The sequence below is a fragment of the Balaenoptera borealis genome, assembly GCF_965194805.1.
Source record: "Balaenoptera borealis genome assembly, chromosome: 9".
In the NCBI taxonomy this organism is placed as follows: Eukaryota; Metazoa; Chordata; class Mammalia; order Artiodactyla; family Balaenopteridae; genus Balaenoptera; species Balaenoptera borealis.
The window spans coordinates 27,082,925-27,110,671 of NC_138873.1; the positions used below are offsets into that span (position 1 = coordinate 27,082,925).

The 27,747-nt window shown below is 36.9% G+C and overlaps 1 protein-coding gene and 2 long non-coding RNA genes across 11 annotated transcripts in view; 2 read left to right on the forward strand and 1 right to left on the reverse strand.

The window, feature by feature from the left end:
- The window catches only part of LOC309635021, a 517,380-nt gene that overhangs the window by 220,620 nt on the left and 269,013 nt on the right, over positions 1-27,747 (reverse strand). The window lies entirely within an intron of this gene.
- Positions 1-27,747, forward strand: part of MAP3K5 (mitogen-activated protein kinase kinase kinase 5) — a 223,648-nt gene that overhangs the window by 94,683 nt on the left and 101,218 nt on the right. For all 9 annotated transcript variants that reach the window (XR_014248547.1, XR_014248548.1, XR_014248549.1 and 6 more), the window contains one exon: positions 23,142-23,254. Coding sequence is in view for 5 of the 9 variants with exons in the window: in XM_082405615.1 (XP_082261741.1) it covers positions 23,142-23,254 (113 nt within the window). In the remaining 4 variants the exon portion in view is untranslated. The remainder of the gene's footprint in view (positions 1-23,141; positions 23,255-27,747) is intronic.
- LOC309635026 lies at positions 24,490-26,783 on the forward strand. The gene is made up of 2 exons (XR_014248588.1): positions 24,490-25,523; positions 25,838-26,783. It is a non-coding gene; the product is annotated as an uncharacterized lncRNA (long non-coding RNA).

Below are 27,747 nucleotides of genomic sequence, written 5' to 3' on the forward strand. Positions count from 1 at the left end.
AATCTTAAAAGAGTTGAGCAAAATAACCAAATGGCAGGATACATAGAGTATGATTTCGTTTATAGAAACTTTAAAAACAGTCATACACATCTAGTAAAAGTAGAGACGCATGAATGTACATCATAAATTCCCAATTCAGTAGAATAGTTACCAGTGGGGAAGGAGTGAAAAGGGATTGTGAAATGCTTCACATGCAGCTGCAAGAATATTTAAAACATTTTATTTCTTAAGTTGAGTAGTGGGTATATGAGTGGGAAGTGTTGCTTATATTATCCTTCTGTACTTTTTAGTATTTCTAAAATGTTCCCCAAAGAGTGCCTGATTTAAAAAAAATATTAAAGGAGGTAGACTTACAGAAAGAGACAAATACCATATGATATCCTTTATATGTGGAATGTAAAGAAAGCATGGCACACAGGAACCCATCTACAAAACAGAAACAGACTCACAGATGTAGAGAACTGACTTGTGGTTGCTAAGGGGGAGGGGGTTGGGGAAGGGATGGATTTGGAGCTTGGGGTTAGCAGATGTAATTATATATGGAATGGATAAACAACAAGGTCCTACTGTGTAGCACAGGGACCTATATTCAATATCCTATGATAAATCATAATGGAAAAGAATATAAAAAAGAATGTATATATACATGTATAACTGAATCACTTTTCTGTACAGCAGAAGTTAACACAACATTGTAAATCAACTATACTTCAATTAAAAAAAAAAAAGGAGGTTGACTTAGTTCAGGTGTTCCTCAATGATAGCCGTAACTTTTTTAAAATTGTGAAACAGAAATCTTAACGTTTCAAAATCTTGTATCACCTTAGCAGTTTAATGGTGGCCTGAAATTGGGATAATAGGTTATAATAAGGGAGGAAAACTTCCTAGGTTTTCATTGACAGCTTTGGTTTGGACTTTTAAATTTGTATTATAAATTGTTACTGCAATTCAGAGAGTTTTACCGTTTCTCTTAACCAATTTTTTCCCTGCAGTTATAAAAGAGAAATGTTAACTATGCAACCTTTCTATTACCAGAAGATTTCCACTTTTAGAAGATTCTTAATTGTAGGAGAATTAGAATCTGATATTTGGAAGCACTGTGCTGGTATAAATGCTTTGATTTGGCAGTGATAATGAAATGCATAGGTAATTTTTAAAAGCCTGATTTTCATGGTCAGCAGATTCAAATGGAAAACATCTTATGAAGTTAATGTGCATCGTGCACAGGAATAAAATAGAAGTGTTTCCCCATTTGAAAAACCAAACAATTTAGACTACTGAGAGCTTTCAAGGTCACATAAAGTTCAATAAAGGAACACAGGTTTTTTTTTTCTGGTTGTGTTTTTGTTTTAACTTTCTATACTTCCCGATTCTGGCTCCTTTTCAATGGTTCCCATTTAGCTGAGGAACATTAACTACATTAACTGTCTCTCCAAAGATCTTTGTGTTCAAAGTCTTCAGGTCAAATTGAAGATGTCAGTTTTTTATGATTTCATTTTAAGCTATTCAATAATTTTCTTTTTTTTTTCAATTTATTTTATTTATTTTTGGCTATGTTGGGTCTTTGTTGCTGCGCAGGCTTTCTCTAGTTGCGGCAAGCGGGGGGCCACCCCTCACTGCGGTGCGCAGGCGTCTCATAGTGGTGGCCTCTCTCGCCACAGAGCCGGGCTCTAGGCACGTGGGCTCAGTAGTTGTGCCGCACGAGTTCTAGAGCGCAGGCTCAGTAGTTGTGGCGCACGGGCTCAGCTGCTCCGCAGCACACGGGATCCCCCTGGACCAGGGCTCGAACCTGTGTCCCCTGCATTGGCAGGCAGACTCTCAACCACTGCGCCACCAGGGAAGCCCTCATTAATTTTCTAGTAAGAACAGGGAAAGCAGTTAGAACTCAAAGCCTTTTCATGGGAAGAGCCTTAGGAGTTGACCTGGGTGTGTCACTCACTGATTTATCGAGTAATATAAGAATGTCACTTCTACTGTAGATTATCTATCTGTAACCTGCCATTATTATCATTATATCCATTTGTCCTACAGGTCGTTAAGAACAATTCCCTCCTATTTTAAAATGGGTGTTTTTTCATGCCCTCACACTTGTAAAGCCACTTCAGTATTTCTTAGTGTTTCAATCCAACTCCCATAGTCCTGCAAACACACTCATTCGCGTTGGTGTGTTGGCATCATCTGTAACCTCCCTTTCTGTTAGAGCTGAGAAGTAAAAGCACGTTGTCAAGGTGCTGACCTAAGAGGGCATTACCGAGGTTATTAGGCATCTGGCCAGACTTACCCAGGATTATGCATTTCCTGAGTCCCAGAGAGTTGTTGCAACTGACCTTTTTTGACCCATAATCCTCTGAGCTTTCACTCGTCAAGTGCCGCGATGGGATAAGGAGTGAGTGGAAGGCAGTCAATCCCTAAAGCTTCTTTCCATGGACAGTTTCCATAGCCTGAATCATTTTCTGTTGGCTTGAATGGACAGTCATCTACTGAGCATGGAAAGTTTAGGATAAGAGCTTCAACTCAATAGAAAAAGAGCCCCAAGCAGTTGGGATTACAATGGCACATTGAAATTTCCCTTCTTTTTTTTTAAAAATTTATTTTATTTTAATTAATTTATTATTTTTGGCAGTGTTGGGTCTTCATTGCTGAGTGCGGGCTTTCTCTAGTTGCGGCGAGCAGGGGCTACTCTTCGTTGCGATGAGTGGGCTTCCCATTGCGGTGGCTTCTCTTGTTGCAGAGCACGGGCCCTAGAGTGCGCGGGCCTCAGCAGATGCGGCGCGTGGGCTCAGTAGTTGTGGCTGTGGGCTCTAGAGTGCAGGCTCGGCAGTTATGGTGCACGGGCTTAGTTTCTCCGCGGCATCTGGGATCTTCCCAGACCAGGGCTCGAACCCATGTCCCCTGCGTTGGCAGGCAGAACCCCAACCACTGCACCACCAGGGAAGTCCCGAAATTTCCCTTTTTAACATCTTTAATGAGTTTACTGTTCCTGACTTACACCACAGGGAGAAAGCTTGACACTCCTCTGAGCATTCATTGTGTTTGGTATGAGTACTATTATCAGGGCACTTTTTTACTTCTAGGGAGATCTTCTAATGCACGTCTATTTTCTGAGAGGTTTACTTGGGATTCAGAATGCAAAAATACAAAATAAGAAGAAAGTTTATGGTTTAGATTTTTTTTTAAGTTTGGAGAATAGTAATATGTTGTAGAACAAACTTTACTTGTTGAAGCGTATCTGGGACAGAGGGTGAATGGTTTAAAGGAACACATCCTGCTGATTTAAGTATAAAAAAAGAGTAGTTCTCTAACATTTGATGTTTTTCACTGTCACTTCCTTAGTTATTTTTGGTCACTGAAGCTCTTGCGGATGGCTAAAATAATGCTAATTTTTTTCTGTATGTAAGTTTCTATAATCCAAGTTAAGGTATGAAAAATGCCTTTTTGATCTTTAGGTAACTAAACTGAGTTTAACTTTTAGTTATTAAACGGTTGTAGCTTTTTTATCATGGCTTGTCAATATAAAGTTAAATATAAGTTAAAGAAAGCAGCAATGGTACCCATCACAAGTGCTGGTTTGAGGATGTTTGGGGCTACTATACAATCAAGAGCAAGGTCGGGACTTTCCTGGCCATCTGGTGGTTAGGACTCTGAGCTTCCACTGCAGGGGGCGTGGGTTCGACCCCCTGTAGGGGAACTAAGATCCCACATGCTGCGAGGTGTGGCCAAAAAAAAAAGAAAAAAAGAGCAAGGCAAGAGAGTGAAGCTGGGAGGATAGCCAGCTTTCAAAGGAAATATTGTGACCCAAGAGCCTAGATTTACATCCTAAAAAAAAAAAAAAAAATGCAAAAAACAAAACCCACGGAGTTTCTAAAGTGACAGACTGAAATGGAATGACCCAAGGCAATATTATGGACCATGACTTGGAGGTCATGGAAGGTTCATTGCCAAGATTATCTCTGCAACTTCTTTTTTAACCTAATCTGAAAAAAAAATAACCACAAAGTAGTTATGCTGAATTCATATGTAGAATGACTTACTGAGAACATTTTGATATATGCAGTATTTGTTCAATAGGTAGAAATAATAATCAATCCCTTAAACATTAGAGTTCACATAAGGTTTTTGTATATGTTATTAACCACTGGAGGCTTAACACACCTTGTAAAGTAGGCAAGGCTGACATTTTTCTTTCCATTTTACAACTAAGGCAAGTGAAACTCAAAGAACTTAAGTGAATTTCTTGATGTTTTGTGATTAATAAAATTTCAAGTACAATTTTTTCAGTTCCAGTGTTGTTTTTACTACATCCTAGGCTCACTTTCCTGGAATTTCTAGGAACAAACATTTCTAGGAATATCTGTACTGTTTTGTTGAGGAGGCCTGGACTTTTGGGAGACCGACATGAAATAAATGTTGACTCAGTACTTGGAAACAGTGTGATCTTAGGCAAATTACTTAACCTTTAGGAAATTCAGTTTTCTTATTTGAAAAATAAGAATAATACCTACCTAGATGAATTAGAATGTTCTTAGCATCCTAAAAGTAGCTGAATACCTTACTCCAATGGGCTTAAGCAATAAGAAAATGTAACTTCTAAAGCATGAAGTCCAGAAATAGGGCTGGGTCTGGTTTAGGTTGAGTTGGCAGCTTAAAAATGTCAGCTGAGTCTGTTTCCTTGTTATTGCTGTGGGTGGCTCTGCCCTCAGTCTGGCCTTCTTAGAGTTGCAAGGGGCTGTGGCCATTTCAGGTATCTATCTAACTTAGCTATGCCAGGTCTGAGACGGGAGAAAAGGAGGCCATCACTTTTTGTATCTTTTTCTTAGGACTAAGAAAACACTCATAAAAACCTACCCCACACTTTCCTTACATTTCTTTATGCTTCTAGTATTTCATCATCACCCCAACGCTACACAAGTCACTAGCAAGGAAGATGGCATTATTACAAATGGTTTAAACTCATCACTTTAGGAGGAATAGATGCTCTGTTTGAGGGATTAAATGAAGCAACATATGTTCAGGTCCTGGAAGTAAGTAGGCCCTTAGAGTTGTATCCTTAGTATATAATATGAGAAAATATTTTGTATTTCTTTATATAATGTTATATTTATCCATGTTCAAAATGGACATTGACTAGATTAATGGGTATTGATTAGATTCCTTTTTCCCAAAATATTCCTGAGTTTCCTTTCTCTTATTTCTGGATCTAGTTGAACATTTTAGCTAATGAGGGAAAAGAGAGTCTGTATGCTTTGTACATAGGACTTGCTAGAATTTCATATATCAATACCATAGCTGTCATGGGGTCACCTGGGATAGGCACTGATTGCTTGAAATCACATTTGGTTTTAGAGATCATGGTATTCTTGAGGGGAGATAGGAAGTCATTTTCAGAATTTTGAAAGGGAATTAGGTGCCTATACTGTATTAACATAATCATGTCTCCCTGTTGTGATGCCAAAAAAGATCCATAGCCAGGAAATTAAAAGCATTAAGTCTGTTTTTAGCATTAATACGTTCATTTTTCCATAGTAACTTGGGAAAGAACAGACAGCTTTGCCTTATCAACTAATTTTCTTTTACGTCAGTGACAGTGCTATTCAAACAGTAATGTGTGCCTAATAACTGTTTAGTTTTTACATGATTAATGGGGTTGGCTTTACTTTGGAAGAGTTATGTAACAAACCAATCGACATACAAATAAAGACCAATGTCTATTTTCCATTTGCCAGATTAGCCCTTTTTTTTTCTCCTTGGCTTTGAGATATCTTTCTCTGTGTTATCTCTATTTCTACCACCCTCTTCCCCCCTCCCAGAGTTTTATCTCACCATTATTTCACTGACATTTTTGTTTAGTCCTTGGTTGTCTCTATAAGTGAGTTTCCAAATTTTGGATGATTTTTATCCTTAGAACACAAAACCTGAAGAGTTCTTCGTAACTCAGCGTGACACCCAGCTCATTGGTGTCCAGATGTAGATGGCTCTTAAGGGACCAGCAATTCCAGGGTGACCTGGAGACTTGGGTAAAACACAGAGTGTGCCCATGATTGCTTTGTAAACAAGTGCCCTGATGCATTGCTCTCATGCCTTGACCTTGATTTAATATGGGATTCAACAGATGACAGATTGCGTGAAGCTCTGTTGTGGCATGACCAAGTCGAAGTCCAAGAATGGTCATATTTAATAAGTCACTGTGGAGGTTTTCTAATTGTGGCTAACGAGCATTATGCACCTAAGGAGAGAAACTAAGGCTTGCTTTCTGTAACCCAGTCGTCAGAGGGATGAGTGAGAGAACTAGATGTTTGCCCAGGCATTATGATGAAAAGGAAGGAGCATTTGGAAGAATAGGGGTGATTTCACTTAGTGAACCAAAGCAATTGTTTCCAGGCCTGGCTGGATATCAGAATTGCTTGGGGAGTTTTTCAACTATGCAGAGTTCTTTGTCCCTGGAAATTTTGCTTAGTGGGTCCATTTTATTGAATAGATTAACCGTAATTGATAATATGACTGTTCCTTTTTTATTAAATGTTTAGACTTTCCCTGTATTTTGCTGTCAGTCCCTTCTTCCTAAATATTTACTGCTCTTCATATCTTTAAAGAATAAGTTTAAACCTCTGGCCCTACCTCCCCTTCAGAGCTTTCCCGAATCTGTCTCCTCCCATCTTCCCAGCCTTCTTAGAATATGGGTTTTGCATTTTAATTTGAGGGAATTGGCAGTTATTGGAAGGATAAGATTAGATTGGTCATAAACATGTGAGAACTCTTCACTCTCAGGAGCAATCAAGTAAGTGCCCATTAAAATCCTGAGCTGTGCTTTCTTGTTTTCAATTAGCAAGAATGAAAAGAGCCGAGAATACTTTCATTTGGCATGGGTGCGATATAAAAGTCTCTCTCCTATACTGCTCTTGGGAATGTGAATTGGTAAGAACTTTCTGGAATGCACTTTGGCATTATGTATCGAGAGCCTTGAAATAATTCATGTTCTTTAATCCAGTTATGTACTTCGTAAACTATCCTAAAAAAATAACAGGTAGGGAAACAAAGATGTGTTTACAATGTTCCTACACTGAATTGTATGGTAACGAAAAATTGGAAGAAACCTAAATGTCCAACAGTAGGGAAAATGTTAAATGGAAGGATAACATCCCCAAGTGATGGAATATCATTCGTTCAAAGTTGTGTGTGTGGAGGGTTGGTGGTAAAAATATACATAAATAAAACTTATCATTTTGACCATTTTAAGTGTGTGATTCAGTGGCATTAAGTGCATTCACACTGCTGTGCTCTCATCGCCACTGCTCACCCACAGCCTTCTCAACTTGCAAAACTTAAAGTCTGTACCCATTAAACAGCTTTCGATTCTCCCCTTCCCCCAGCTCCTGGCAACCACCATTCTTCTTTCTGTCTCTCTGAATTTGACTACTCTAGGTATCTCATATAAGTGGAATCATATAGTATTTGTCTTTTTTGTGAATGGCTTATTTTACTTAGCATGATGTTCTCAAGGTTCACCATGTTGTAACATGTGTCTGAATTTCCTTTTTAAAGGCTGAATAATATTCCATTTTATGTATATACCACATGGTGTTTATCCATTCACCTGTCAGTAGACACTTGGGTTTGTTTCCACCTTTTGGCTATTGTGAATAAATGCTGCTATGAACATGGGTGTACAAATATCTGTTTGAGTCCTCTGCTTTCAATTCTTTTGAGTATATGCCCAGAAGAAAATTCAGGATTTGTGAATTTCTTTCTTCTTTTTTAAAAAATTTTTTTGGCTGCGTCGGGTCTTAATTGCGGCACATGGGCTCTTTGTTGTGGCACTCAGGCTTTCTCTCTAGTTGTGGCCTCCAGGCTCCAGGGCACGTGGGCTTTGTAGTTTGTGGCACACGGACTCTAGTTGAGGCGCGCGAGCTCAGTAGTTGTGGCACTCAGGCTTAGTTGTCCCACAGCATGAGGGATCTTAGTTCCCCAACCAGGGATCGAACCTGTGTCCCCTCATTGGAAGGTGGATTCTTTACCACTGGACCACCAGGGAAGTCCAGAAAATTGTGGTTTTAAACAAATATTTAATGGTAACATGCTTCATGATATCATATGAAAATTAAAAAACATTATTAAAATAGCATGATTCTCTTTTTTTTGGAAAAAAATATGCAAATAGTAAAAGGACTGAAAGAAGGTAGTTAGAATTTTGAGTTTTTAGATTTTTCATCCTGACTTTTCTTTAATAATAAAGATCATATACAAATAAGTAGTTTGAATTGGAAAGGGTTTCCCCGCCATCTCCAGATCAGATCAACAGAGTGATTTGGCACTAGTTTTCATCCCATGCTGTCTTGCTTTACCTCTGAGTTATTTTATGAGTGATAATTTCAGAAATATCCCTGGAGATGTAAGGCACCGTGAAATTCTAATTTAATTACTCGTATGTCTCACAGAAAGAATCACAGCTGTTGTATCACAAAGAAGGAAAATGACAGCTAAATAGAAGGAGCTTGAGTTGAGCTCAGTTTCTTCTTTGATGGAAAGTAGATGCTCTTTAGCTTGAAACAATTGATTCAAGAATATTTTCTTTATTCTTGACTTTGTTGAACATCTCAGTACAGATGCAAAAAGTGAGCTATGTCTTTATTATAAAGAGCTCATCACTCCATTATCAAGTACTTAGCTCTTTTAGAGCTAGCTTACAATCAGGTGACAAATACAGTGCTGATATAAGGCAGCCCTTGAACAAAAATCTGTTGCTTTGAAAACTTGAACAAAAACTTTGCAACTCTTCAATGTAATGAGTTGAAGAATACAAATTATTTATCCTCTTTTGACAAATATTTAGTACTAAAATAGAAAAAAATCAACAATAGTGGAAATAACTTCATACAGTTACTCAAATATACTTAGTAGAATTTTCTTAAGATGCCTGGTTCCATCCTTAAGATTTGTTTCCTTCATGAAGTCTTAATTTAGCTTCACTTACCTCTAATCATTTTACTTCTCTATTTTTATAGATAGTTTTACACTATTAATCACTGTTTATAGATTTCTTTGTGTAAGAACTAACATATTGTTCATGTTCATTTATCCTCTTGCTAGTTAAACTGTAAAGTTTTCAATGACATGAAATGTCTGGTGCATTTTTATGGGCACATTCAGCAGTATTGCCATATCAGTCTTTTAAAAATATTAGTCTATAGTCTAATAAGATTGATCAAATACATTTTGTGGCAAACACCATTCTTTCCAAGAATATATCAATACCTGTTTCTGTAGTATATAGAATCCAAGCTTTATCCTTAATATAAAAGCAGTTCTATTTTTATTTCTCATTATTATTCTTCCTATTTCACCCAAATCCCTTTTACTGAAAAGCAAAAACAAAAGCAGAGGTAATGAAAAAGGACTAAAAAAATTTTTTTTAAACACACACTAAAGGATAAGCAGAGTCATACAGAGAAGAGGGCTCAGGTTTGGAATCCAGGAGAACTGGGTAAAGTTCCTGCTCAACCACTTTTAAATTGTGTGACTGACTATTTCCATGCTTCAATGTTCTGATTAGTAAACTTGAGAGAATCCTTCCTACCTTAAAGAGTTGTCAGAATTAGAAATATTATGCTTGAAGTGTCAAGTACAATGCCTGTACCCAGTAGGTGCCCAGTCATGATAGGCAGCTATTGTTATTGTTTCTTTTACTATCTGGTGGTACCCACAGCTTCCTGTGGTAGAGAATATCATCAGGGCTATATTGTATTATTGTTAGAAATACACTGTCCCTGTTCATAGGAAGATGATATATTCCCACCCCATGACACCAGGTTCGAGTATGTGTGTTGGTTGATACTCTTTATCAGCAGAAGCTTTAAAACCTATGTCGCGGCTGTGCCACATATACTTTTCCTTAGCCATTTTCTGGGGAAAGCTCCTCCTTCAGACTGGGTCCCAGAGGGAGAACAATGTCAGGCAGAGCTGAGCCAGCTGATACAGAAACTTGCAAGCCACTGGGATTTGCTGTTGATACTTGGCACATTTACCCTAAAATGACTAATTTATCAACTAAAGGCAAAATGGATGGTTTCATTATTTTAGCATCTATATTTATTTTTATCAAGTTCAAATTTTAAAAAAAAACAGTGAAATGATAAAATATATATGGAAAGTTAGCACCAGGGAACACAGATACTCCAGTGATAAGGATCAACATGCTTTTTAAAATAAGCTTTTTAGTAACAGCATGAAAAGTGAATCATATGCCACTTCTTCAGAGGAAACTATACTCTCCCTAGCAATAAATTAAAGGAGTTTCTCATGTAAGACTCTAAGTAGGCAGCAATGAAAACTATATAAACAATATCTTCAATATTTTTATTAAATAGTGAATTCCAATAATATTAAAATGTAATGTGGTGAAGATGATACACAATTTAGTAATGTGGTCCAAGGATGTAGCTTTCTGGTCTTGTGGTCTTATCAAGGTCAGGATTTAGATTACTAGGGAAGTGAATAGATTATTTTAATTTTATACGACCTGCTGTATTTATCACTTGTCTCAGCTTGGCTCTTGGTAAGAAGTGGATGCAGCTTTTCTTCATTCAGCAAGTATTTTGTTACCACCTGCAACGAGTCAGGCATCCTAATGGATCAGGCACTGGAGATTTAGTACTCAACAAGACTGACAAGGTCCCTGCTCTCAGAGAGCATACATTCTATAGTGGGAGATAGATGATAAAAAGAATAATTTCAGATTGCTATAAATTCTGTAATAGATATAGAACTATTCAGTTTCCTTTCTTTTTCTTGTGTCATGCTAATCTGTGATTTTCAAGAAAATTTTCCAGTTCACCTAAGTTGTCGTATTTATTGGGATAAGGTTATTCCAAATATACTTTGTTTCTTTTTAATGCTAGTAGGACCTATACTAATGTCCCCCTTTTCACTTCTGATACTTTTGAATAACAGTAATTTGTATTCTCTTTCTCTCTGTTGTGAGCAGTCTACCTAGGAGTTTATCAATTTTATCTATCTTCTCCTAGAACCAACTTTTGGCACTGTTGATTTTCTTTATTGCACATCTATTTTCTACTTCATTGATTTCTGTTCTTTCCTTTATTATACCCTCCTTCCACTTTGTGTAGGAATATATGCTGTTATATTTCTAGATGGAAGCTTAGAGCATTGATTTTTCAACCTTGCTCCCTTCCCAGCATATGCATTTAAAGATAAAAATTGTTCTGCATCCCAGAAGTTTTGACGTATTGAACTTTCAATACTGTTCAGCTCAAATACCTTTTAATTTTCAGTGTGACTTTTTTGACCCCTGGGTTCTTCAAAAGTAGGTGCCCAATTTACAAACATATCTTTCTTTCTTGTTCTCTAGTTTAATTCTATTTCTATGAGAGGTGCCTTTACAGCCCAGGATATAGTCCACTGTTTTTGGGTGTAGTGTTCCACGTAAGTCAGGTAGATTAACTTGATTAATCATGTTATTCAAATCTTCCATATCTTCACTGATACTTTTTGTCTGCCTGTTTGATCATCACTGAGAGAGGTGTTTTGAGATCTCCCACTATGAATGTAGATTTGTCTGTTTTTTAGTTTTGTCAGTTTTTGCTTTATGTATTTTGAAGCCATGTTAACAGGTGTGTTTAGGATTATAAATCTTCCTGTGGAACTTACCCTTTTATCATTATGAAATGTTCCTCCTTATATCTTGCAATAATTTTTGCCTTAAAGTTAGTTTTGTCTGATATTAATATATAATCACAACAGATTTCTTTTGGTTAGTAGTTGAGTGATACATCTTTATGCATCATTTTACTTTCAACCTAACTGTATCCTTATATTTAAAGTGTGTCTCTTTTAAATGCATTATAGTTGTTTCTTTCTTTTTTCTTTTTTTTTTTTTGCTGTTGTTCTTAAATCAAATTTGAGAAATCTTTTTTATTTGGAGTGTTTAGGTCATTTACATTTAATGTGGTAACTGGTAGTTGTGCTTATGTCTTACCATCCTGCTATTTATTTTCTATTTATTCCATATCTTCTTTGTTCCATTAATCCTCCATTCCCTCCTTTTTTTTGATTACTTTAGTATTACATTTTATCGTCTATTAACACTTTAGTAATACTTTTTATGTTATGCTTTTAGTAGTTCCCTAGAGGTGACAATCCACATCCTTGGCTTTTACAGTCTACCTTAAATTTGTACTTTACCACTTCCTGAACAAGGAAAGAAACGTAGAGCAGTGTAAATATTTAATAGTTTAGTTAATATCTTTTATATATAGTCAAATATTTACCCTTTCTGATGATGTTCCTGCAGTTCAGTGCTTCCAACTGGAATCACTACTCTTCAGCCTGAATATGTTTAGTATTTTCTGTAATGCGGATCTGCTGGCAACCAATTCTGCCAGTTTTTGTTTGTATGAACACATCTTTCTTATACCTTTTCTTTTTCCTTTTATCACTCTAAAGATGTTGTTGCATTATCTTTTGGCTTCCATAGTTTGTATTGCAAAGTCAACTATCAATTGTATTGCTCTTTGGAAAGTAATGTATCTATTTCTTTCTGGCTGATTTTAAGATTTTCCTCTGTGTCTTCGGTTTCGACATTTAGGCTGTGCTTATTATTTTATCGTGTTTGAAGTTTGCTGAGCTTTTTGGATCTGTGGGTTAATGTTTTCAACAGTTTGGAATATTTTTGGCCTTATGTCTTCAAATATTTCTTGTGTTCTGTATTCTCTCTTTCCTCTTCCTGGGGCTACAGTGATACCTATGTTAGACCATTTAACTATATGTCACATGTCTCTTACGCTCTGTTTTGTTTTTTCCCCTACCTTTTTCTCTCCCTGCTTCAGTTTTGATATTTTTCATTGACCTGTTTTCTTTATTTCACCAAATCTATCTTCTGCTGCGTCTAGTCTGCTATTAAACACATACAATGAATTCTTATTTTCAGGCATTGTATATTTTAGTTCTAGATTATTTGATTCTCTTTTTTTAGATTTCAACTCTCTGTTGAAATTGTTTCTCTTTTCATTCATTTGTCCATTTTTTTCTTGATTTTCTTCACCATATTTGTAATAATTATTTAAAGTCCTTGTCTACAAACTCCAACATCTGAATGATCTGTGAGGCAGGTACTCTTGTCTGTTTTGCTCTTTTGTTTATTGGTCACATTTTCCTGACTCTTTGCATGTCTCATAATTCTTTATTGTATGCCATATATTTTGTATTTAAGAATTACTGAGACTGAAGATGATTTTATTTTCTCTCATAGAAGGCTTTCACTTTCCTCTATTAGCCAGAGAGGGTGAGAAGCTGATTACCTCAAAAACCACAACTGAGTTGAGTTGGTCTGGGTTTCAGTTTTTGTTTCTTTTTTTAAATTACTTTATTTATTTTTTAAAATTTTTTATTTAATTTATTTTTTTATACAGCAGGTTCTTAATAGTCATCGATTTCATACACATCAGTGTATACATGTCAATCCTAATCTCCCAACTCATCCCACCACCACCCCACCCCACCCCCGCTTTCCCCCCTTGGTGTCCATACGTTTGTTCTCTACATCTGTGTCTCTATTTCTGCCCTGCAAACCAGTTCATCTGTACCATTTTTCTAGGTTCCACATATATGTGTTAACATACGATATTTGTTTTTCTCTTTCTGATTTACTTCACTCTGTATGACAGTCTCTAGATCCATCCACGTATCAACAAATGACCCAATGTCGTTCCTTTTTATGGCTGAGTAATATTCCATTGTATATAGGTACCACATCTTCTTTATCCATTCGTCTGTCGATGGGCATTTAGGTTGCTTCCATGACCTGGCTATTGTAAATAGTGCTGCAGTGAACATTGGCGTGCATGTGTCTTTTTCAATTATGGTTTTCTCTGGGTATATGCCCAGTAGTGAGATTGCTGGATCATATGGTAATTCTATTTTTAGCTTTTAAGGAACCTCTATACTGTTTTCCATAGAGGCTGTATCAATTTACATTCCCACCAACAGTGCAAGAGGGTTCCCTTTTCTCCACACCCTCTCCAGCATTTGTTGTTTGTAGATTTTCTGATGATGCCCATTCTAACTGGTGTGAGGTGATACCTCATTGTAGTTTTGATTTGCATTTCCCTAATAATTAGTGATGTTGAGCAGCTTTTCATGTGCTTCTTGGCCATCTGTATGTCTTCTTTGGAGAAATGTCTATTTAGGTCTTCCGCCCATTTTTTAATTGGGTTGTTTGTTTTTTTAATATTGAGCTGCATGAGCTGTTTATATATTTTGGAGATTGATCCTTTGTACGTTGATTCGTTTGCAAATATTTTCTCCCATTCTAAGGGCTGTCTTTTCGTCTTGTTTATGGTTTCCCTTGCTGTGCAGAAGCTTTGAAGTTTCATTAGATCCCATTTGTTTATTTTTGTTTTTATTTCCATTACTCTAGGAGGTGGATCAAAAAAGATCTTGCTGTGATTTATGTCAAAGAGTGTACTTCCTATTTTTTCCTCTAAGAGTTTTATAGTGTCCGGTCTTACATTCAGGTCTCTAATCCATTTTGAGTTTATTTTTGTGTATGGTGTTAGGGAGTGTTCTAATTTCATTCTTTAACATGTAGCTGTCCAGTTTTCCCAGCACCACTTATTGAAGACACTCTGTTTTCTCCATTGTATATCCTTGCCTCCTTTGTCATAGATTAGTTGACCATAGGTGCGTGGGTTTATCTCTGGGCTTTCTATCTTGTTCCATTGATCTATGTTTCTGTTTTTGTGCCAGTACCATATTGTCTTGATTACTGTAGCTTTGTAGTATAGTCTGAAGTCAGGCAGTCTGATTCCTCTGGCTCTGTTTTTTTCCCTCAAGACTGCTTTGGCTATTTGGGGTCTTTTGTGTCTCCATAAAATTTTAAGATTTTTTTGTTCTAGTTCCGTAAAAAATGCCATTGGTAATTTGATAGGGATTGCATTGAATCTGTAGATCGCTTTGGGTAGTATGGTCATTTTCACAATATTGATTCTTCCAATCCAAGAACACGGTATATCTCTCCATCTGTTGGTATCATCTTTAATTTCTTTCATCAGTGTTTATAGTTTTCTGCATACAGGTCTTTTGTCTACTTAGGTAGGTTTCTTCCTAGGTATTTTATCCTTTTTGTTGCAATGGTACATGGGAGTGTTTCCTTAATTTCTCTTTCAGATTTTTCATCATTAGTGTATAGGACTGCAAGAGATTTCTGTGCCTTAATTTTGTATCCTGCAACTTTATCAAATTCATTGATTAGCTCTAGTAGTTTTCTGGTGGCATCTTTAGGATTCTCTATGTATACTATCATGTCATCTGCAAACAGTGACAGTTTTACTTCTTCTTTTCCAATTTGGATTCCTTTTATTTCTTTTTCTTCTCTGATTCCCGTGGCTAGGACTTCCAAAATTATGTTGCATGACAGTGGTGAGAGTGGACATCCTTGTCTTCTTCCTGATCTTAGAGGAAATGCTTTCAGTTTTTCACCATTGAGAATGATGTTGGCTGTGGGTTTCTCATATATGGCCTGTATTATATTGAGGTAGGTTCCCTCTATGCCCACTTTCTGGAGAGTTTTTATCAGAAATGGGTGTTGAATTTTGTCAAAAGCTTTTTCTGCATCTATTGAGCTGATCGTATGGTTTTTATTCTTCAATTTATTAATATGATGTATCACATTGATTGATTTGTGTATATTGAAAAATCCTTGCATCCCTGGGATAAATCCCACTTGATCATGGTGTATGATCCTTTTAATGTGTTGTGGGGTTCTGTTTGCTAGTATTTTGCTGGGGATTTTTGCATCTATATTCATCAGTGATATTGGTCTGTAATTTTCTTTTTTTGTATTATCTTTGTCTGGTTTTGGTATCAGGGTGATGGTGGCCTCATAGAATGAGTTTGGGAGTGTTCCTTCCTCCACATTGTTTTGGAAGAATTTGAGAAGGATTGGTGTTAGCTCTTCTCTAAATGTTTGATAGAATTCACCTGTGAAGCCATCTGGTCCTGGACTTTTGTTTGTTGGAAGATTTTTGATCACAGTTTCAATTTCATTACTAGTGATTGGTCTGTTCATATTTTCTATTTCTTCCTGGTTCAGTCTTGGAAGGTTATACCTTTCCACGAATTGTCCATTTCTTCTAGATTGTCCTTTTTATTGGCATAGAGTTGCTTGTAGTAGTCTCTTAGGATGCTTTGTATTTCTGTGGTGTCTGTTGTAACTTCTCCTTTTTCATTTCTAATTTTATTGATTTGAGTCCTCTCCCTCTTATCCTTGATGAGTGTGGCTAATAGTTTATCAATTTTGTTTATCTGCTCAAAGAACCAGCTTTTAGTTTCATTCATCGTTGCTATTGTTTTCTTTGTTTCTATTTCATTTATTTCTGCTCTGATCTTTATGATTTCTTTCCTTCTGCTAACTTTGGGTTTTGTTTGTTCTTCTTTCTCTAGTTCCTTTAGGTGTGAGGTTAGATTGTTTATTTGAGATTTTTCTTGTTTCTTGAGGTAGGCTTGTATAGCTATAAACTTCCCTCTTAGAACTGCTTTTCCTGCATCCCATAGGTTTTGGATTGTCGTGTTTTCATTGTCATTTGTCTCTAGGTATTTTTTGATTTCCTCTTTGATTTCTTCAGTGATCTCTTGGTTATTTAGTAACGTATTGTTTAGCCTCCATATGTTTGTGTTTTTTACGTTTTTTTCCCTGTAATTGATTTCTAATTTCATAGCGTTGTGGTCAGAAAAGATGCTTGATATGATTTCAATTTTCTTAAATTTACCGAGGCTTGATTTCTGAACCAAGATGTGATCTATCCTGGAGAATGTTCCATGCGCAGTTGAGAAGAAAGTGTAATCTGCTGTTTTTGGATGGAATGTCCTATAAATATCAATTAAATCTATCTGGTCTATTGTGTCATTTAAAGCTTCTGTTTCCTTATTTATTTTCATTTTGGATGATCTGTCCATTGGTGTAAGTGAGGTGTTAAAAGTCCCCCACTATTATTGTGTTACTGTCAATTTCCTCTTTCTTAGCTGTTAGCAGTTGCCTTATGTATTGAGGTGCTCCTACGTTGGGTGCATATATATTTATAATTGTTATATCTTCTTCTTGGATTGATCCCTTGATCATTATGTAGTGTCTTTCCTTGTCTCTTGCAACATTCTTTATTTTAAAGTCTCTTTTATCTGATATGAGTATTGCTACTCCAGCTTTCTTTTGATTTCTATTTGCATGGAATATCTTTTTCCATCCCCTCACTTTCAGTCTGAATGTGTCCCTAGGTCTGAAGTGGGTCTCTTGTAGACAGCATATATATGGCTCTTGTTTTTGTATCCATTCAGCAAGCCTGTGTCTTTTGGTTGGAGCGTTTAATCCATTCACGTTTAAGGTAATTATCGATATGTATGTTCCTATGACCATTTTCTAAATTGTTTTGGGTTTGTTTTTGTAGGTCCTTTTCTTCTCTTGTGTTTCCCAGTTAGAGAAGTTCCTTTAGCATTTGTTGTAGAGCTGGTTTGGTGGGGCTGAATTCTTTTAGCTTTTGCTTGTCTGTAAAGCTTTTGATTTCTCCATCGAATCTGAATGAGATCCTTGCTGGGTAGAGTAATCTTGGTTGTAGGTTCTTCCCTTTCATTACTTTACGTATATCATGCCACTCCCTTGTGGCTTGTAGAGTTTCTGCTGAGAAATCAGCTGTTAACCTTATGGGAGTTCCCTTGTATGTTATTTGTCATTTTTCCCTTGATGGTTTCAATAATTTTTCTTTGTCTTTAATTTTTGCCAATTTGATTGCTATGTGTCTTGGCATGTTTCTCCTTGGGTTTATCCTGTTTGGGACTCTCTGTGCTTCCTGGACTTGGGTGGCTATTTCATTTCTCATGTTAGGGAAGTTTTTGACTATAATCTCTTCAACCTTTTTCTCGGGTCCTTCCTCTCTCTCTTCTCCTTCTGAGACCCCTATAATGCGAATGTTGTTGCATTTAATGTGTTCCCAGAGGTCTCTTAGGCCATCTTCATTTCTTTTCATTCCTTTTTCTTTATTTTGTTCCACAACAGTGAATTCCACCGTTCTGTCTTCCATGTCACTTATCCGTTCTTCTGCCTCAGTTATTCTGCTATTGATTTCTTCTAGTGTATTTTTCATTTCAGTTATTGTATTGTTCATCTCTGTTTGTTTGTTCTTTAATTCTTCTAGGTCTTTGTTAAAAATTTCTTGCATCTTCTCCATCTTTGCCTCCATTCTTTTTCCGAGGTCCTGGATCATCTTCACTATCATCATTCTGAATTCTTTTTCTGGAAGGTTGCCTATCTCCACTTCATTCCGTTGTTTTTCTGGAGTTTTATCTTGTTCCTTCATCTGGTACATAGCCCTCTGCCTTTTCATCTTGTCTGTCTTTCTGTGAATGTGTTTTTTGTTCCACAGGCTGCAGGATTGTAGTTCTTCTTGCTTCTGCTGTCTGCCCTCTGGTGGATGAGGCTATCTAAGAGGCTTGTGGAAGTTTCCTGATGGGAGGGACTGGTGGTGGGTAGAGCTGGCTGTTGCTCTGGTGGGCAGAGCTCAGTAAAACTTTAATCCGCTTGACTGCTGATGGGTGGGGCTGGGTTCCCTCCCTGTTGGTTGTTTGGCCTGAGGCGACCCAACACTGGAGCCTACCTGGGCTCTTTGATGGGGCTAATGGCACACTCCAGGGGTGCTCACGCCAAGGAGTACTTCCCAGAACTTCTGCTGCCAGTGTTCTTGTCTCCACGGTGAGCCACAGCCACCCCCCACCTCTGCAGGAGACCCTCCAACACTAGCAGGTATGTCTGGTTCAGTCTTCCCTGGGGTCACTGCTCCTTCCCCTGGGTCCCGATGCACACACTACTTTGTGTGTGCCCTCCAAGAGTGGAGTCTCTGTTTCCCCCAGTCCTGTCGAAGTCCTGCAGTCAAATCCCACTAACCTTAAAAGTCTGATTCTCTAGGAATTTCTCCTCCCATTGCCGGAGCCCCAGGTTGGGGTGCCTGATGTGGGGCTCAGAACCTTCACTCCAGTGGGTGAACTTCTGCGGTATAAGTGTTTGCCAGTCTGTGAGTCACCCACCCACCAGTTATGGGATTTGATTTTATTGTGATTGCGCCCCTCCTGCCTTCTCATTGTGGCTTCTCCTTTGTCTTTGGATGTGGGGTATCTTTTTTGGTGAGTTCCAGTGTCTTCCTGTCGATGATTGTTCAGCAGCTAGTTGTGATTCTGGTGTTCTCACAAGAGGGAGTGAGAGCACATCCTTCTACTCCACCATCCTGGGTTTCAGTTTTATTTGACCCTGTCTATCTCTGTTTTGTTCCTGCTTCCTGGATGTGACCACCCTCATCTTTTGACTGAGAGCCAAGCAGGTCTCTATCTTATCCCTTAAATACTGTGGAAGATTTTATAACTGCCCTTTGGAGTTTTGAGTTTGACTCTTTACTCTCTTATATTATACAGCTCCAGACTTTGGAGGAGATTGCCATCTATTTGTTGCAGGCTCCTCCCTCAAGTAACACTTCACTCCTAAGTACTGCTGGACTTCATATTTCACTGCCATTCCAGCCATACCTCATCCCCAACTGCCCATATAGCCAGCATTCAACAAATGTCCTGTGGAGAAAACAGGCTGCACATTTGCGGTTCCTCCAAGTTTCACCCTGTCATGCCAGCCCATGCAACTATCGGGAAATCCACTTGCTTCTCTTTTCCCTGGTAGAGTTTCTCTGCCTATTCTGAGCCTACGCTTAATATTATGGTTGGAATCAGCAAATGCCCCTATAGTGACAAAAGCAATTCAGCTCTCCTTGGTAGGACACTTCCCTGTTTGGAATTTTATTTCAGTGATTTTGTTGTTGCTGTTGCTTCCATAGATCTCCAGCATCTATAAAAATATGTTTTTGATGTGTATCCTTTTTCCCACCTAGTTGTTGTAGCAGGAGTGATGGCTCCCAGGTAGGCTATTACATCTTACTTGGAAACTCAGGTTTTCCCCTGACATTGACTATTCTTCTAATTTAAGCAGTTACATAGCTTTCCAACATTTGGAATACATTTTATTCCATATTCCATTTTATAATATTGTGGGAAACTTAGGAAGTACTTTTTCATCTTGTAACAATTATTCTTGTAACCAAATTTCTGATTACATATTTAATGTTTTTTCTTAGTATAAACCCATAGGTATGGAAATCTTGTGTCAATAGGTATGCATTGCTTTTTTTAATATTTTACAATTTTTGATAGATATTGGCAAATTTCTGCCAAGAAATACTATACTAATGTACTTTTACAGTGTGTGAGAATTCCCACTTCCTTAAGACTTTCTCCTCAATACCCAGCTTATTATTATGGAGTGCTGTGAGCCATAAAAAATATAAATTATTAATTTATTGCATCTATATTTTGGTTAAAATATTTTTAAATGTATTGTTTATGGTAACAGAAAAACAGAGATAAGCCCAATTTTTCATTTTGGTTAGTTTGGCACATAGGAAGTACTTAGTCAATATTTATTGGTTGATTTGGTGTTATCTTGCTTTCTGCATCTTCCTTTGAATATGTTGAAGAGAAGTATTCCATGTTCTTTTCTTTCAGGAGAAATGAAATAATTTATTTGTTGAAAAATATTATGCATCTTGATATGAATTTGTAGAAAGTATAAAATATTGGTAGAAAGAAAGGTATTAACTCCTTTCTTCTCCTATATCTTTTTTTACTGGGACCTTCTACTTGCCTCTGAACAAACACAAAGACCTTTGGGTCTTATATGAGTCTAAGACTTATAAATCATGTCTTTCCTTGATATGACCTGCTTTGGATATCAGCAGTCTGGGTACATGCTTTTTCCATTTTAGATTTGGGAAACACCTGTACTTCTGGAGAGATAAAAATGCTTTTTAATCAGCAGCAGTGATGCAGTTGGAAATATTTTTTTCTTATTTCACATACATAACTATTCGAGCCAACTAGTTAAGATTAATACTTATTTGATTTTTGTTTCCTTTCAGAGACACTTTTTTTGCTTAAAAAGTAAGACCCTTAAAAAGGGCACATGATTTTCAATATTCAGAAAAGATGTACTTTTCTTTTGAAGTTTACCTTACCATTTTAAATTATGGAAAACTTCAAGTGTATATAAAAGACAAGAATATACTCTAATGTACATTATTGTGCCGGCTGCCATTTTGGCAATTCCCATCTTTCAGTTTCACAGTTAATGATTTTAATAAAAATGCCTTTATCTTGGAATTTTAATGTGTTTTTCCCTAGGTATCCTTTTTTTTTTGTATCATTAAATGGTTATTCATTAGGTATTTAGTCTTTATATTTTCCTTGATCTGATTTTTTTTTTTTATAGAAGGCAATGGTAGATTTTTTTTAAAAATTTATTTATTTATTTTATTTTTGGCTGTGTTGGGTCTTCGTTTCTGTGCGAGGGCTTTCTCTACTTGAGGCAAGTGTGGGCCACTCTTCATCGCGGTGCGCGGGCCTCTCACTATCGTGGCCTCTCTTGTTGCGGAGCACAGGCTCCAGACGCGCAGGCTCAGTAGTTGTGGCTCACGGGCCCAGTTGCTCCGCGGCATGTGGGATCTTCCCAGACCAGGGCTCGAACCCATGTCCCCTGCATTGGCAGGCAGATTCTCAACCACTGCGCCACCAGGGAAGCCCCCCTTGATCTGATTTTTTTAAATAGCTATTTCATTTTTCATGTTTGGCTCAGTTTCTATTAGTCACTAGGGCATTTATTTTAATTTTGTTCTTCTTCATGCTCTTAAATGAAATAATATTGAATATTGTTGCCTGTTAAATGACATATGTGAGGAGACCCTTGAATGGAACCTAGGAAGTGTTACCTTGAAAATACAGTGGATGTACAAACACTGAAGTCTTTTCAAATGTTGAAACGTTTTTAAAGGTTGATACTCAGTTTCATGCATATTCAGAAAAGTGTTCTCATTCTCTTTGAGCCAAAATTAGTATGCACAGGCACAATCTCTGTTTTCCTTAATTTCTTACTGTAATTGACATTCTTTATTGCATTTCTATATCACTCTTATGGAAGTGATTGTTTCAGTATGTTACCTAAATGATCTTCCTCATTGTTTTGTGTATATATATATATATTTTTGCTTTGTGTATTTTTAAAGCTTTTAAAAACCACTTTAAAAATATGTACAGGCAGAGCTATAGTCTGGGATATCAGTTATTAGGGAACAAAAAAGGAGAAAAGCAAGATTAAGAGTCATTCCTAGAATTGGGAGGGAGACTGGCATTTCACAAGATGCTTCTGAATTGCTGGAATGGTAGGTAGGACCTAGGCTTTCCTCTGGTTTGTCTTCTTTATAAGACATACACACACATGAAGAAGATAGGCTTTTCTTGGCCGTGATTATTCACTTTTTATAATTTTCCATTTTGATATCCAGGCCCAAAGAGGTGTGGCAACTGTTCAGTCTAACCCAGTACCCCTAGAAAGACAAATGCATCAGCTTCTCTTCTCTAGGTTTTCTCTCCTATAAGTTAAGTCCCCAAATCCCCTAAAACATATGCACACCCAACAGGAGGTAGGTTTACTCTACCCATTTGCAAGTAACTCTGAAAATCAGTAAGCAGAAGCAGGATGACTGTGAAACTAATGAGGCTTAAAGCTTTGGGCTCCTCACTTGCAGCAGCCAGCCCTGCGAGAGGCCCAAGCAAATGTTTTCACATAATCATGTGTTTCTATATGATTAGCAAAAAATAAAGCATTGTAATGTAATCTGTCAAAAAATAAATAAATAAATAAATAAAATAAAAATATGTACAGGGTTCTTATCTTTAAATTTTCACTGTTTACACATGTTTGCGCACACACACATGCTCTCTGGAAGACTTTGAAGAGAGGATTTTTTTAAAGACTGGAGATGCTATGATGAGGCTGAGTTAAGTGGGGGGAATGCCATGTTGCTGAGGGTGAGGGTATACAGTCACTTAAGCATTAAATCCTAATAGCACACTAGATTCTGGGGTGAAGGCCAGTGGAATATTTTTACTTGCTCAGGCCTTGGAGTTATGCAAACAGAAGCTATTGCAAACTCAAAGTTTCATGACTGAAAAAGTAAACTTGTACATTTGTGTGTGTGTGTGTTTTTTTATAGGTTCAAAAAGGCATTTGAATCTGAGCCAACACTACAGTCAGGAATTAATTTTGCGGTCCTCCTCCTGGCATCTGGGCACCAGTTTGAATCTTCCTTTGAGCTCCGAAAAGTTGGTAATTATAGCTTGACGTTTTCCATGGAAATCAAGAAACTGTACCCAACGATACAAAGAAAAAGAATCTTTAATAGATAGTCCCTTTGCTTTCTGTCCCATCTGACTTCCTAAAAAACAAATTACATCTCCTTATTTAATGTTTCATATTGTTGTGCAAAATCCTGACATTGGGTTGTAATTCAGTTTTTAGTTTATTTTACCTGATATTTTTAATTCCAGCTCAAACTAGTATTAAAAATATAAATATGGGCTCTGCATTCAGCCCTCAACTGCCAAATAAGGTAGTGTTTTGTGGAACATCCGGGAAGTTTCCTATTTTAGATTGATTTTGCTTTCCTGGGGCTGAAAGAAAGAAAGAAAGAAAGGGAGGAAGGAAACTCTGATATTTCCTGTTTCTGTTTCTTGTACACCTGCCCCTATGATTGCAGTTTTGTTAGAGGTGGAGCCTCCCAAGCCCCTAGAACAACAGGTCAAGCAGAGGCAGTCTTGGCAGTGACTGGTCTCCTCAGAGACCGTCTCTGAATTGTAGCCATTGATAGAATGTGCTTTTTTTCCCTTTTATCAGTGGACATTGTCTCATATGCTGACCCTTCTTTGGAATTTTTAAAGATTAGGATATCTCAGTGAACAAATTTTGTGTGATTTCCTTGATTCTGGCTTTGATAACATTTTTTAAGGTTCTAGATATTGCATACTGTCTAAGGTAATCAGATTTTGCTCTCTTTTGAGTGTCTAACCCCTCTCTTTCAGAGACCCTTTACAACTTTTGCAGGAGTTTTTACTACAGACATAGAAATAGTTTGCCATATTTTTTGTACAGGAAAAAAATTTGATCTTAGTTAAGCTATGAATTGTAGAAGAAACTTTCCTTTTAAGATTTTTTTTTTTTTAATTTATTTTTGGCTGTGTTGGGTCTTCATTGCTGCACGCGGGCTTTCTCTAGTTGCGGCGAGCGGCGGCTACCCTTTGTTGCGGTGCGCGGGCTTCTCATTGCGGTGGCTTCTCTTGTTGCGGAGCACAGGCTCTAGGCACGCGGGCTTCTATAGTTGTGGCATGCGGGCTCAGTAATTGTAGCTCGCGGGCTCTAGAGTGTAGGCTCAACAGTTGTGGCGCACGGGCTTAGTTACTCCGTGGCATGTGGGATCTTCCCAGACCAGGGCTCGAACCCGTGTCCCCTGCATTGGCAGGCGGATTCTTAGCCGCTGCACCACCAGGGAAGTCCCTCCTTTTAAGATTTTTAACTGGAGAAATATTTTGTTTAATTTGTCATAAGAAAAAATGAGCCCTGGATTTTTTTTTACATTATTTGGGAAAGACTAATAAAATGGCCTTATATGATGTTCTGGGAAATCTTTGAGGCAAGTGAAGTTTGAGTATTAAGTACTTTTTAAAAGACGCAGACTAAAAGAATGATACAATGCTTGTTGCTGCTGGATTGTAATGGTATTCAATGCACAAAGTTTTATTTGAAATAACATTTTTAGTTGGAAAATGAAATCAGAAAAATATACACTTTTCATAAAATATATTTTATTATAAATAATTATTTATTATAATTAAATTTTAATTATAATAAAATTCTGCTTCTAAGGTTATTTAAAAAACTCTACACTAGCCAAAACTCCTTATGCATCAGTGATCTAAAAATGATTTGTGTTGCTCTGTTGTTGAACTTGAGGTTGAAGCATGCAGATCATCACAGAATTTGACACTGATTTGCATGTGTAGGTAGAGCACTAACATAGTGGTTTGAAATGTACCTATTCTAAATTCTCATTTTTAAGTTAAATGTAGATTAAGATGGTCGTAGATCTTAAATGTTCTCACCACAAAAAAGAAATGGAAATTATATGACATGTTGGAGGTGTGAGCTAAGGCTACAGTGTGATCATTTTGCCAGATATAAGTGTATTGAATCAACACATTGTACACCTTAAACTTACACAATGCTATGTCAATTATACCTTTCAAAAGCTGGGGGAAAGAAAAAGGATGGTCAGCACTCTGAGGTTTGAGGAACTGTGATTAATGTAACTTTGTAAAGGAAACACACTTCAATTTTTTCTAAGAAGAGCTCATTCATAATACATGTTGAACAAGCATTTGAAAGCATATGAAGTTGAATTTTTAATTTTGGAAATTGCAAAACATACACAGACTTAAAATCTGACTTGACAATGAATTTTTAGTTCCCATAAGAGCTAAGTTTTAGGCTTCTAAAATACTGTGATATACACTCTAAATTATATGTCCTTAAAAACTAAAAGGCATGGGGGCTTCCCTGGTGGTGCAGTGGTTGAGAATCCGCCTGCCAATGCAGGGGACACGGGTTCAAGCCCTGGTCTGGGAAGATCCCACATGCCGCGGAGCAGCTGGGCCCGTGAGCCACAATTACTGAGCCTGCGCATCTGGAGCCTATGCTCTGCAACAAGAGAGGCCGCGATAGTGAGAGGCCCGCGCACCGCGATGAAGAGTGGCCCCCGCTCACCGCAACTAGAGAAAGCCCTCGCACAGAAATGAAGACCCAACACAGCCAAAAATAAATAAATAAATTAATTAATTAAAAAAAGAAAACTAAAAGGCAATTAAAACTCACTAATTTAGATTCTACTCAATCACAAATTATGCTAATCAATATAGGTTGACCTAAAGTTAATATTTATATGGTAAAATAGAGTTAAAGGGATTTTCAAGGAAAACAGTTGACTAAATAAATGAATATTTTAATATAATAATTTTATTAATTAATAGTATATAATAAACAACAAGATTAATAACATATTTGGCATATTTTTAAATATCAGTTGCATTCTCTTTTTAATCAAAATTTTTAGTAATTTATATCTTCTCCCACTTTTTCTTATTATTGGTCCCCTGCAAATATACAAATTAGTCTGAGTTCCTGAGTTCTGATAGTAATCAGACTTTAATTTATAAAATCTTTTCTTTAGATGTATTTTGAAATTTGATTTATTCATAAAGGATAAACAATTAAAGATTAAGATGTCATAAGATGATCACTAAACCTGAGGCTTTCCAAATATATTATCTTAACTTTAAGAACTCTAATGTAAGAACAGTTCTTAACTGTCATAATCTGTTGCCCAAAGACTCTTAATTCTAGTTGTGTGTTTGTTTGAGGTTATGACTAATTACTTCATGATCTGTGTTTTAATTTCCCAGTTTTTGAATAATCACTGATGTTTGGACTATTTAGAACTAGGATTTAAAAACACAGAACCGCTTCTTACATCTTTATCCTTTTTTCCGCTTCACAAGCCTTAAAATTAATATTCAAACTTTGGCTAAATAAAAGATGATTCTCCCATCTTCTGTGGAATTTTTCAACCATGAGACACTTTATGAGATGATGATGTAATAAAAGAACAGTGTGACTGGAATTGAGACAAACCACTATTTGAATCTTATTTTCAGGGAGCTATTAAAATAAAATTTGTATTACTGAACATAAAAATCCATGAGTCTAAAAGGATAATCAAGAAAAAGAAATCAAAACGAAAACAAAACGCATCACCAACCACAAAACAACTCACTTGCCATCTGTGGAAGTGACCAAATTCTTAGAAAATTGAAAATTATAAGGAAAAAAATTCAGTACTTTCCCTTCCTTTTAAAGGGATACTATAATTCATCCAGTTGAGGAGGTAAAGCTCTTCTTAAGACATGCTACATACTAACTATATATTCTTCAGGAGAATGTATTCTTCAAAATAATGCTAGCTAATAAAGTAGAAGGAATGATAAAGTTGATAATGCTAGTGATATTAAAATAATGATTCTGACAAGGATCATCAATTAGAACTAAAACCATTAATATGCTTATTTTTTTAAATTTTCATTTGCCATATTTACATGATACCAAAGCTCACCCACAGATTGCTTGTTAATCACAAAGGAACAGACGTTCCCATACAGTTCATTGTGTATAGCCCCTCCAGGGATCCAGCTGTCAGTGAGCCAACCAGCATTCCTAATGGTGGGATGGCTGGATGTGTGCCACCTGATATGGTGAATGTGAAATAAGCAGCATCTCCTGTGAAACAGTCTTGCCAAAAACGTTTAACCCGAATCTTAAGATCTAACAGTGGGTTAATAGGAATCACGTTGACTAGAAAAATAAGTCAGACAACACCAGGAAGTGCCATCAGACAGATCCAGAATGTGAAGACCTTCTACAAGACTCCCCTCTTGGTCTCTTCAAAAAGTCAGTGTCATGGAAAACAGTGGGGGTGGATTGGTTAGGTTAAAAGAGATTTAGAGACATAAAAAAACAAATGCAATTAATGATTCTTGTTTGGATTCTGGTTTGAGGGGGGGAAAAAAAGCTATAGGAGATATTTGGGGAACAATTGGGGAATTTGAATCAGTACCAGATATTAGATAATATGAGGGACTTATTATATTTGTTAGGTGCGATAATCAAAAGGGATATGTAGGAGAATTTTTAAACGTACATGATGCAGTATTTAA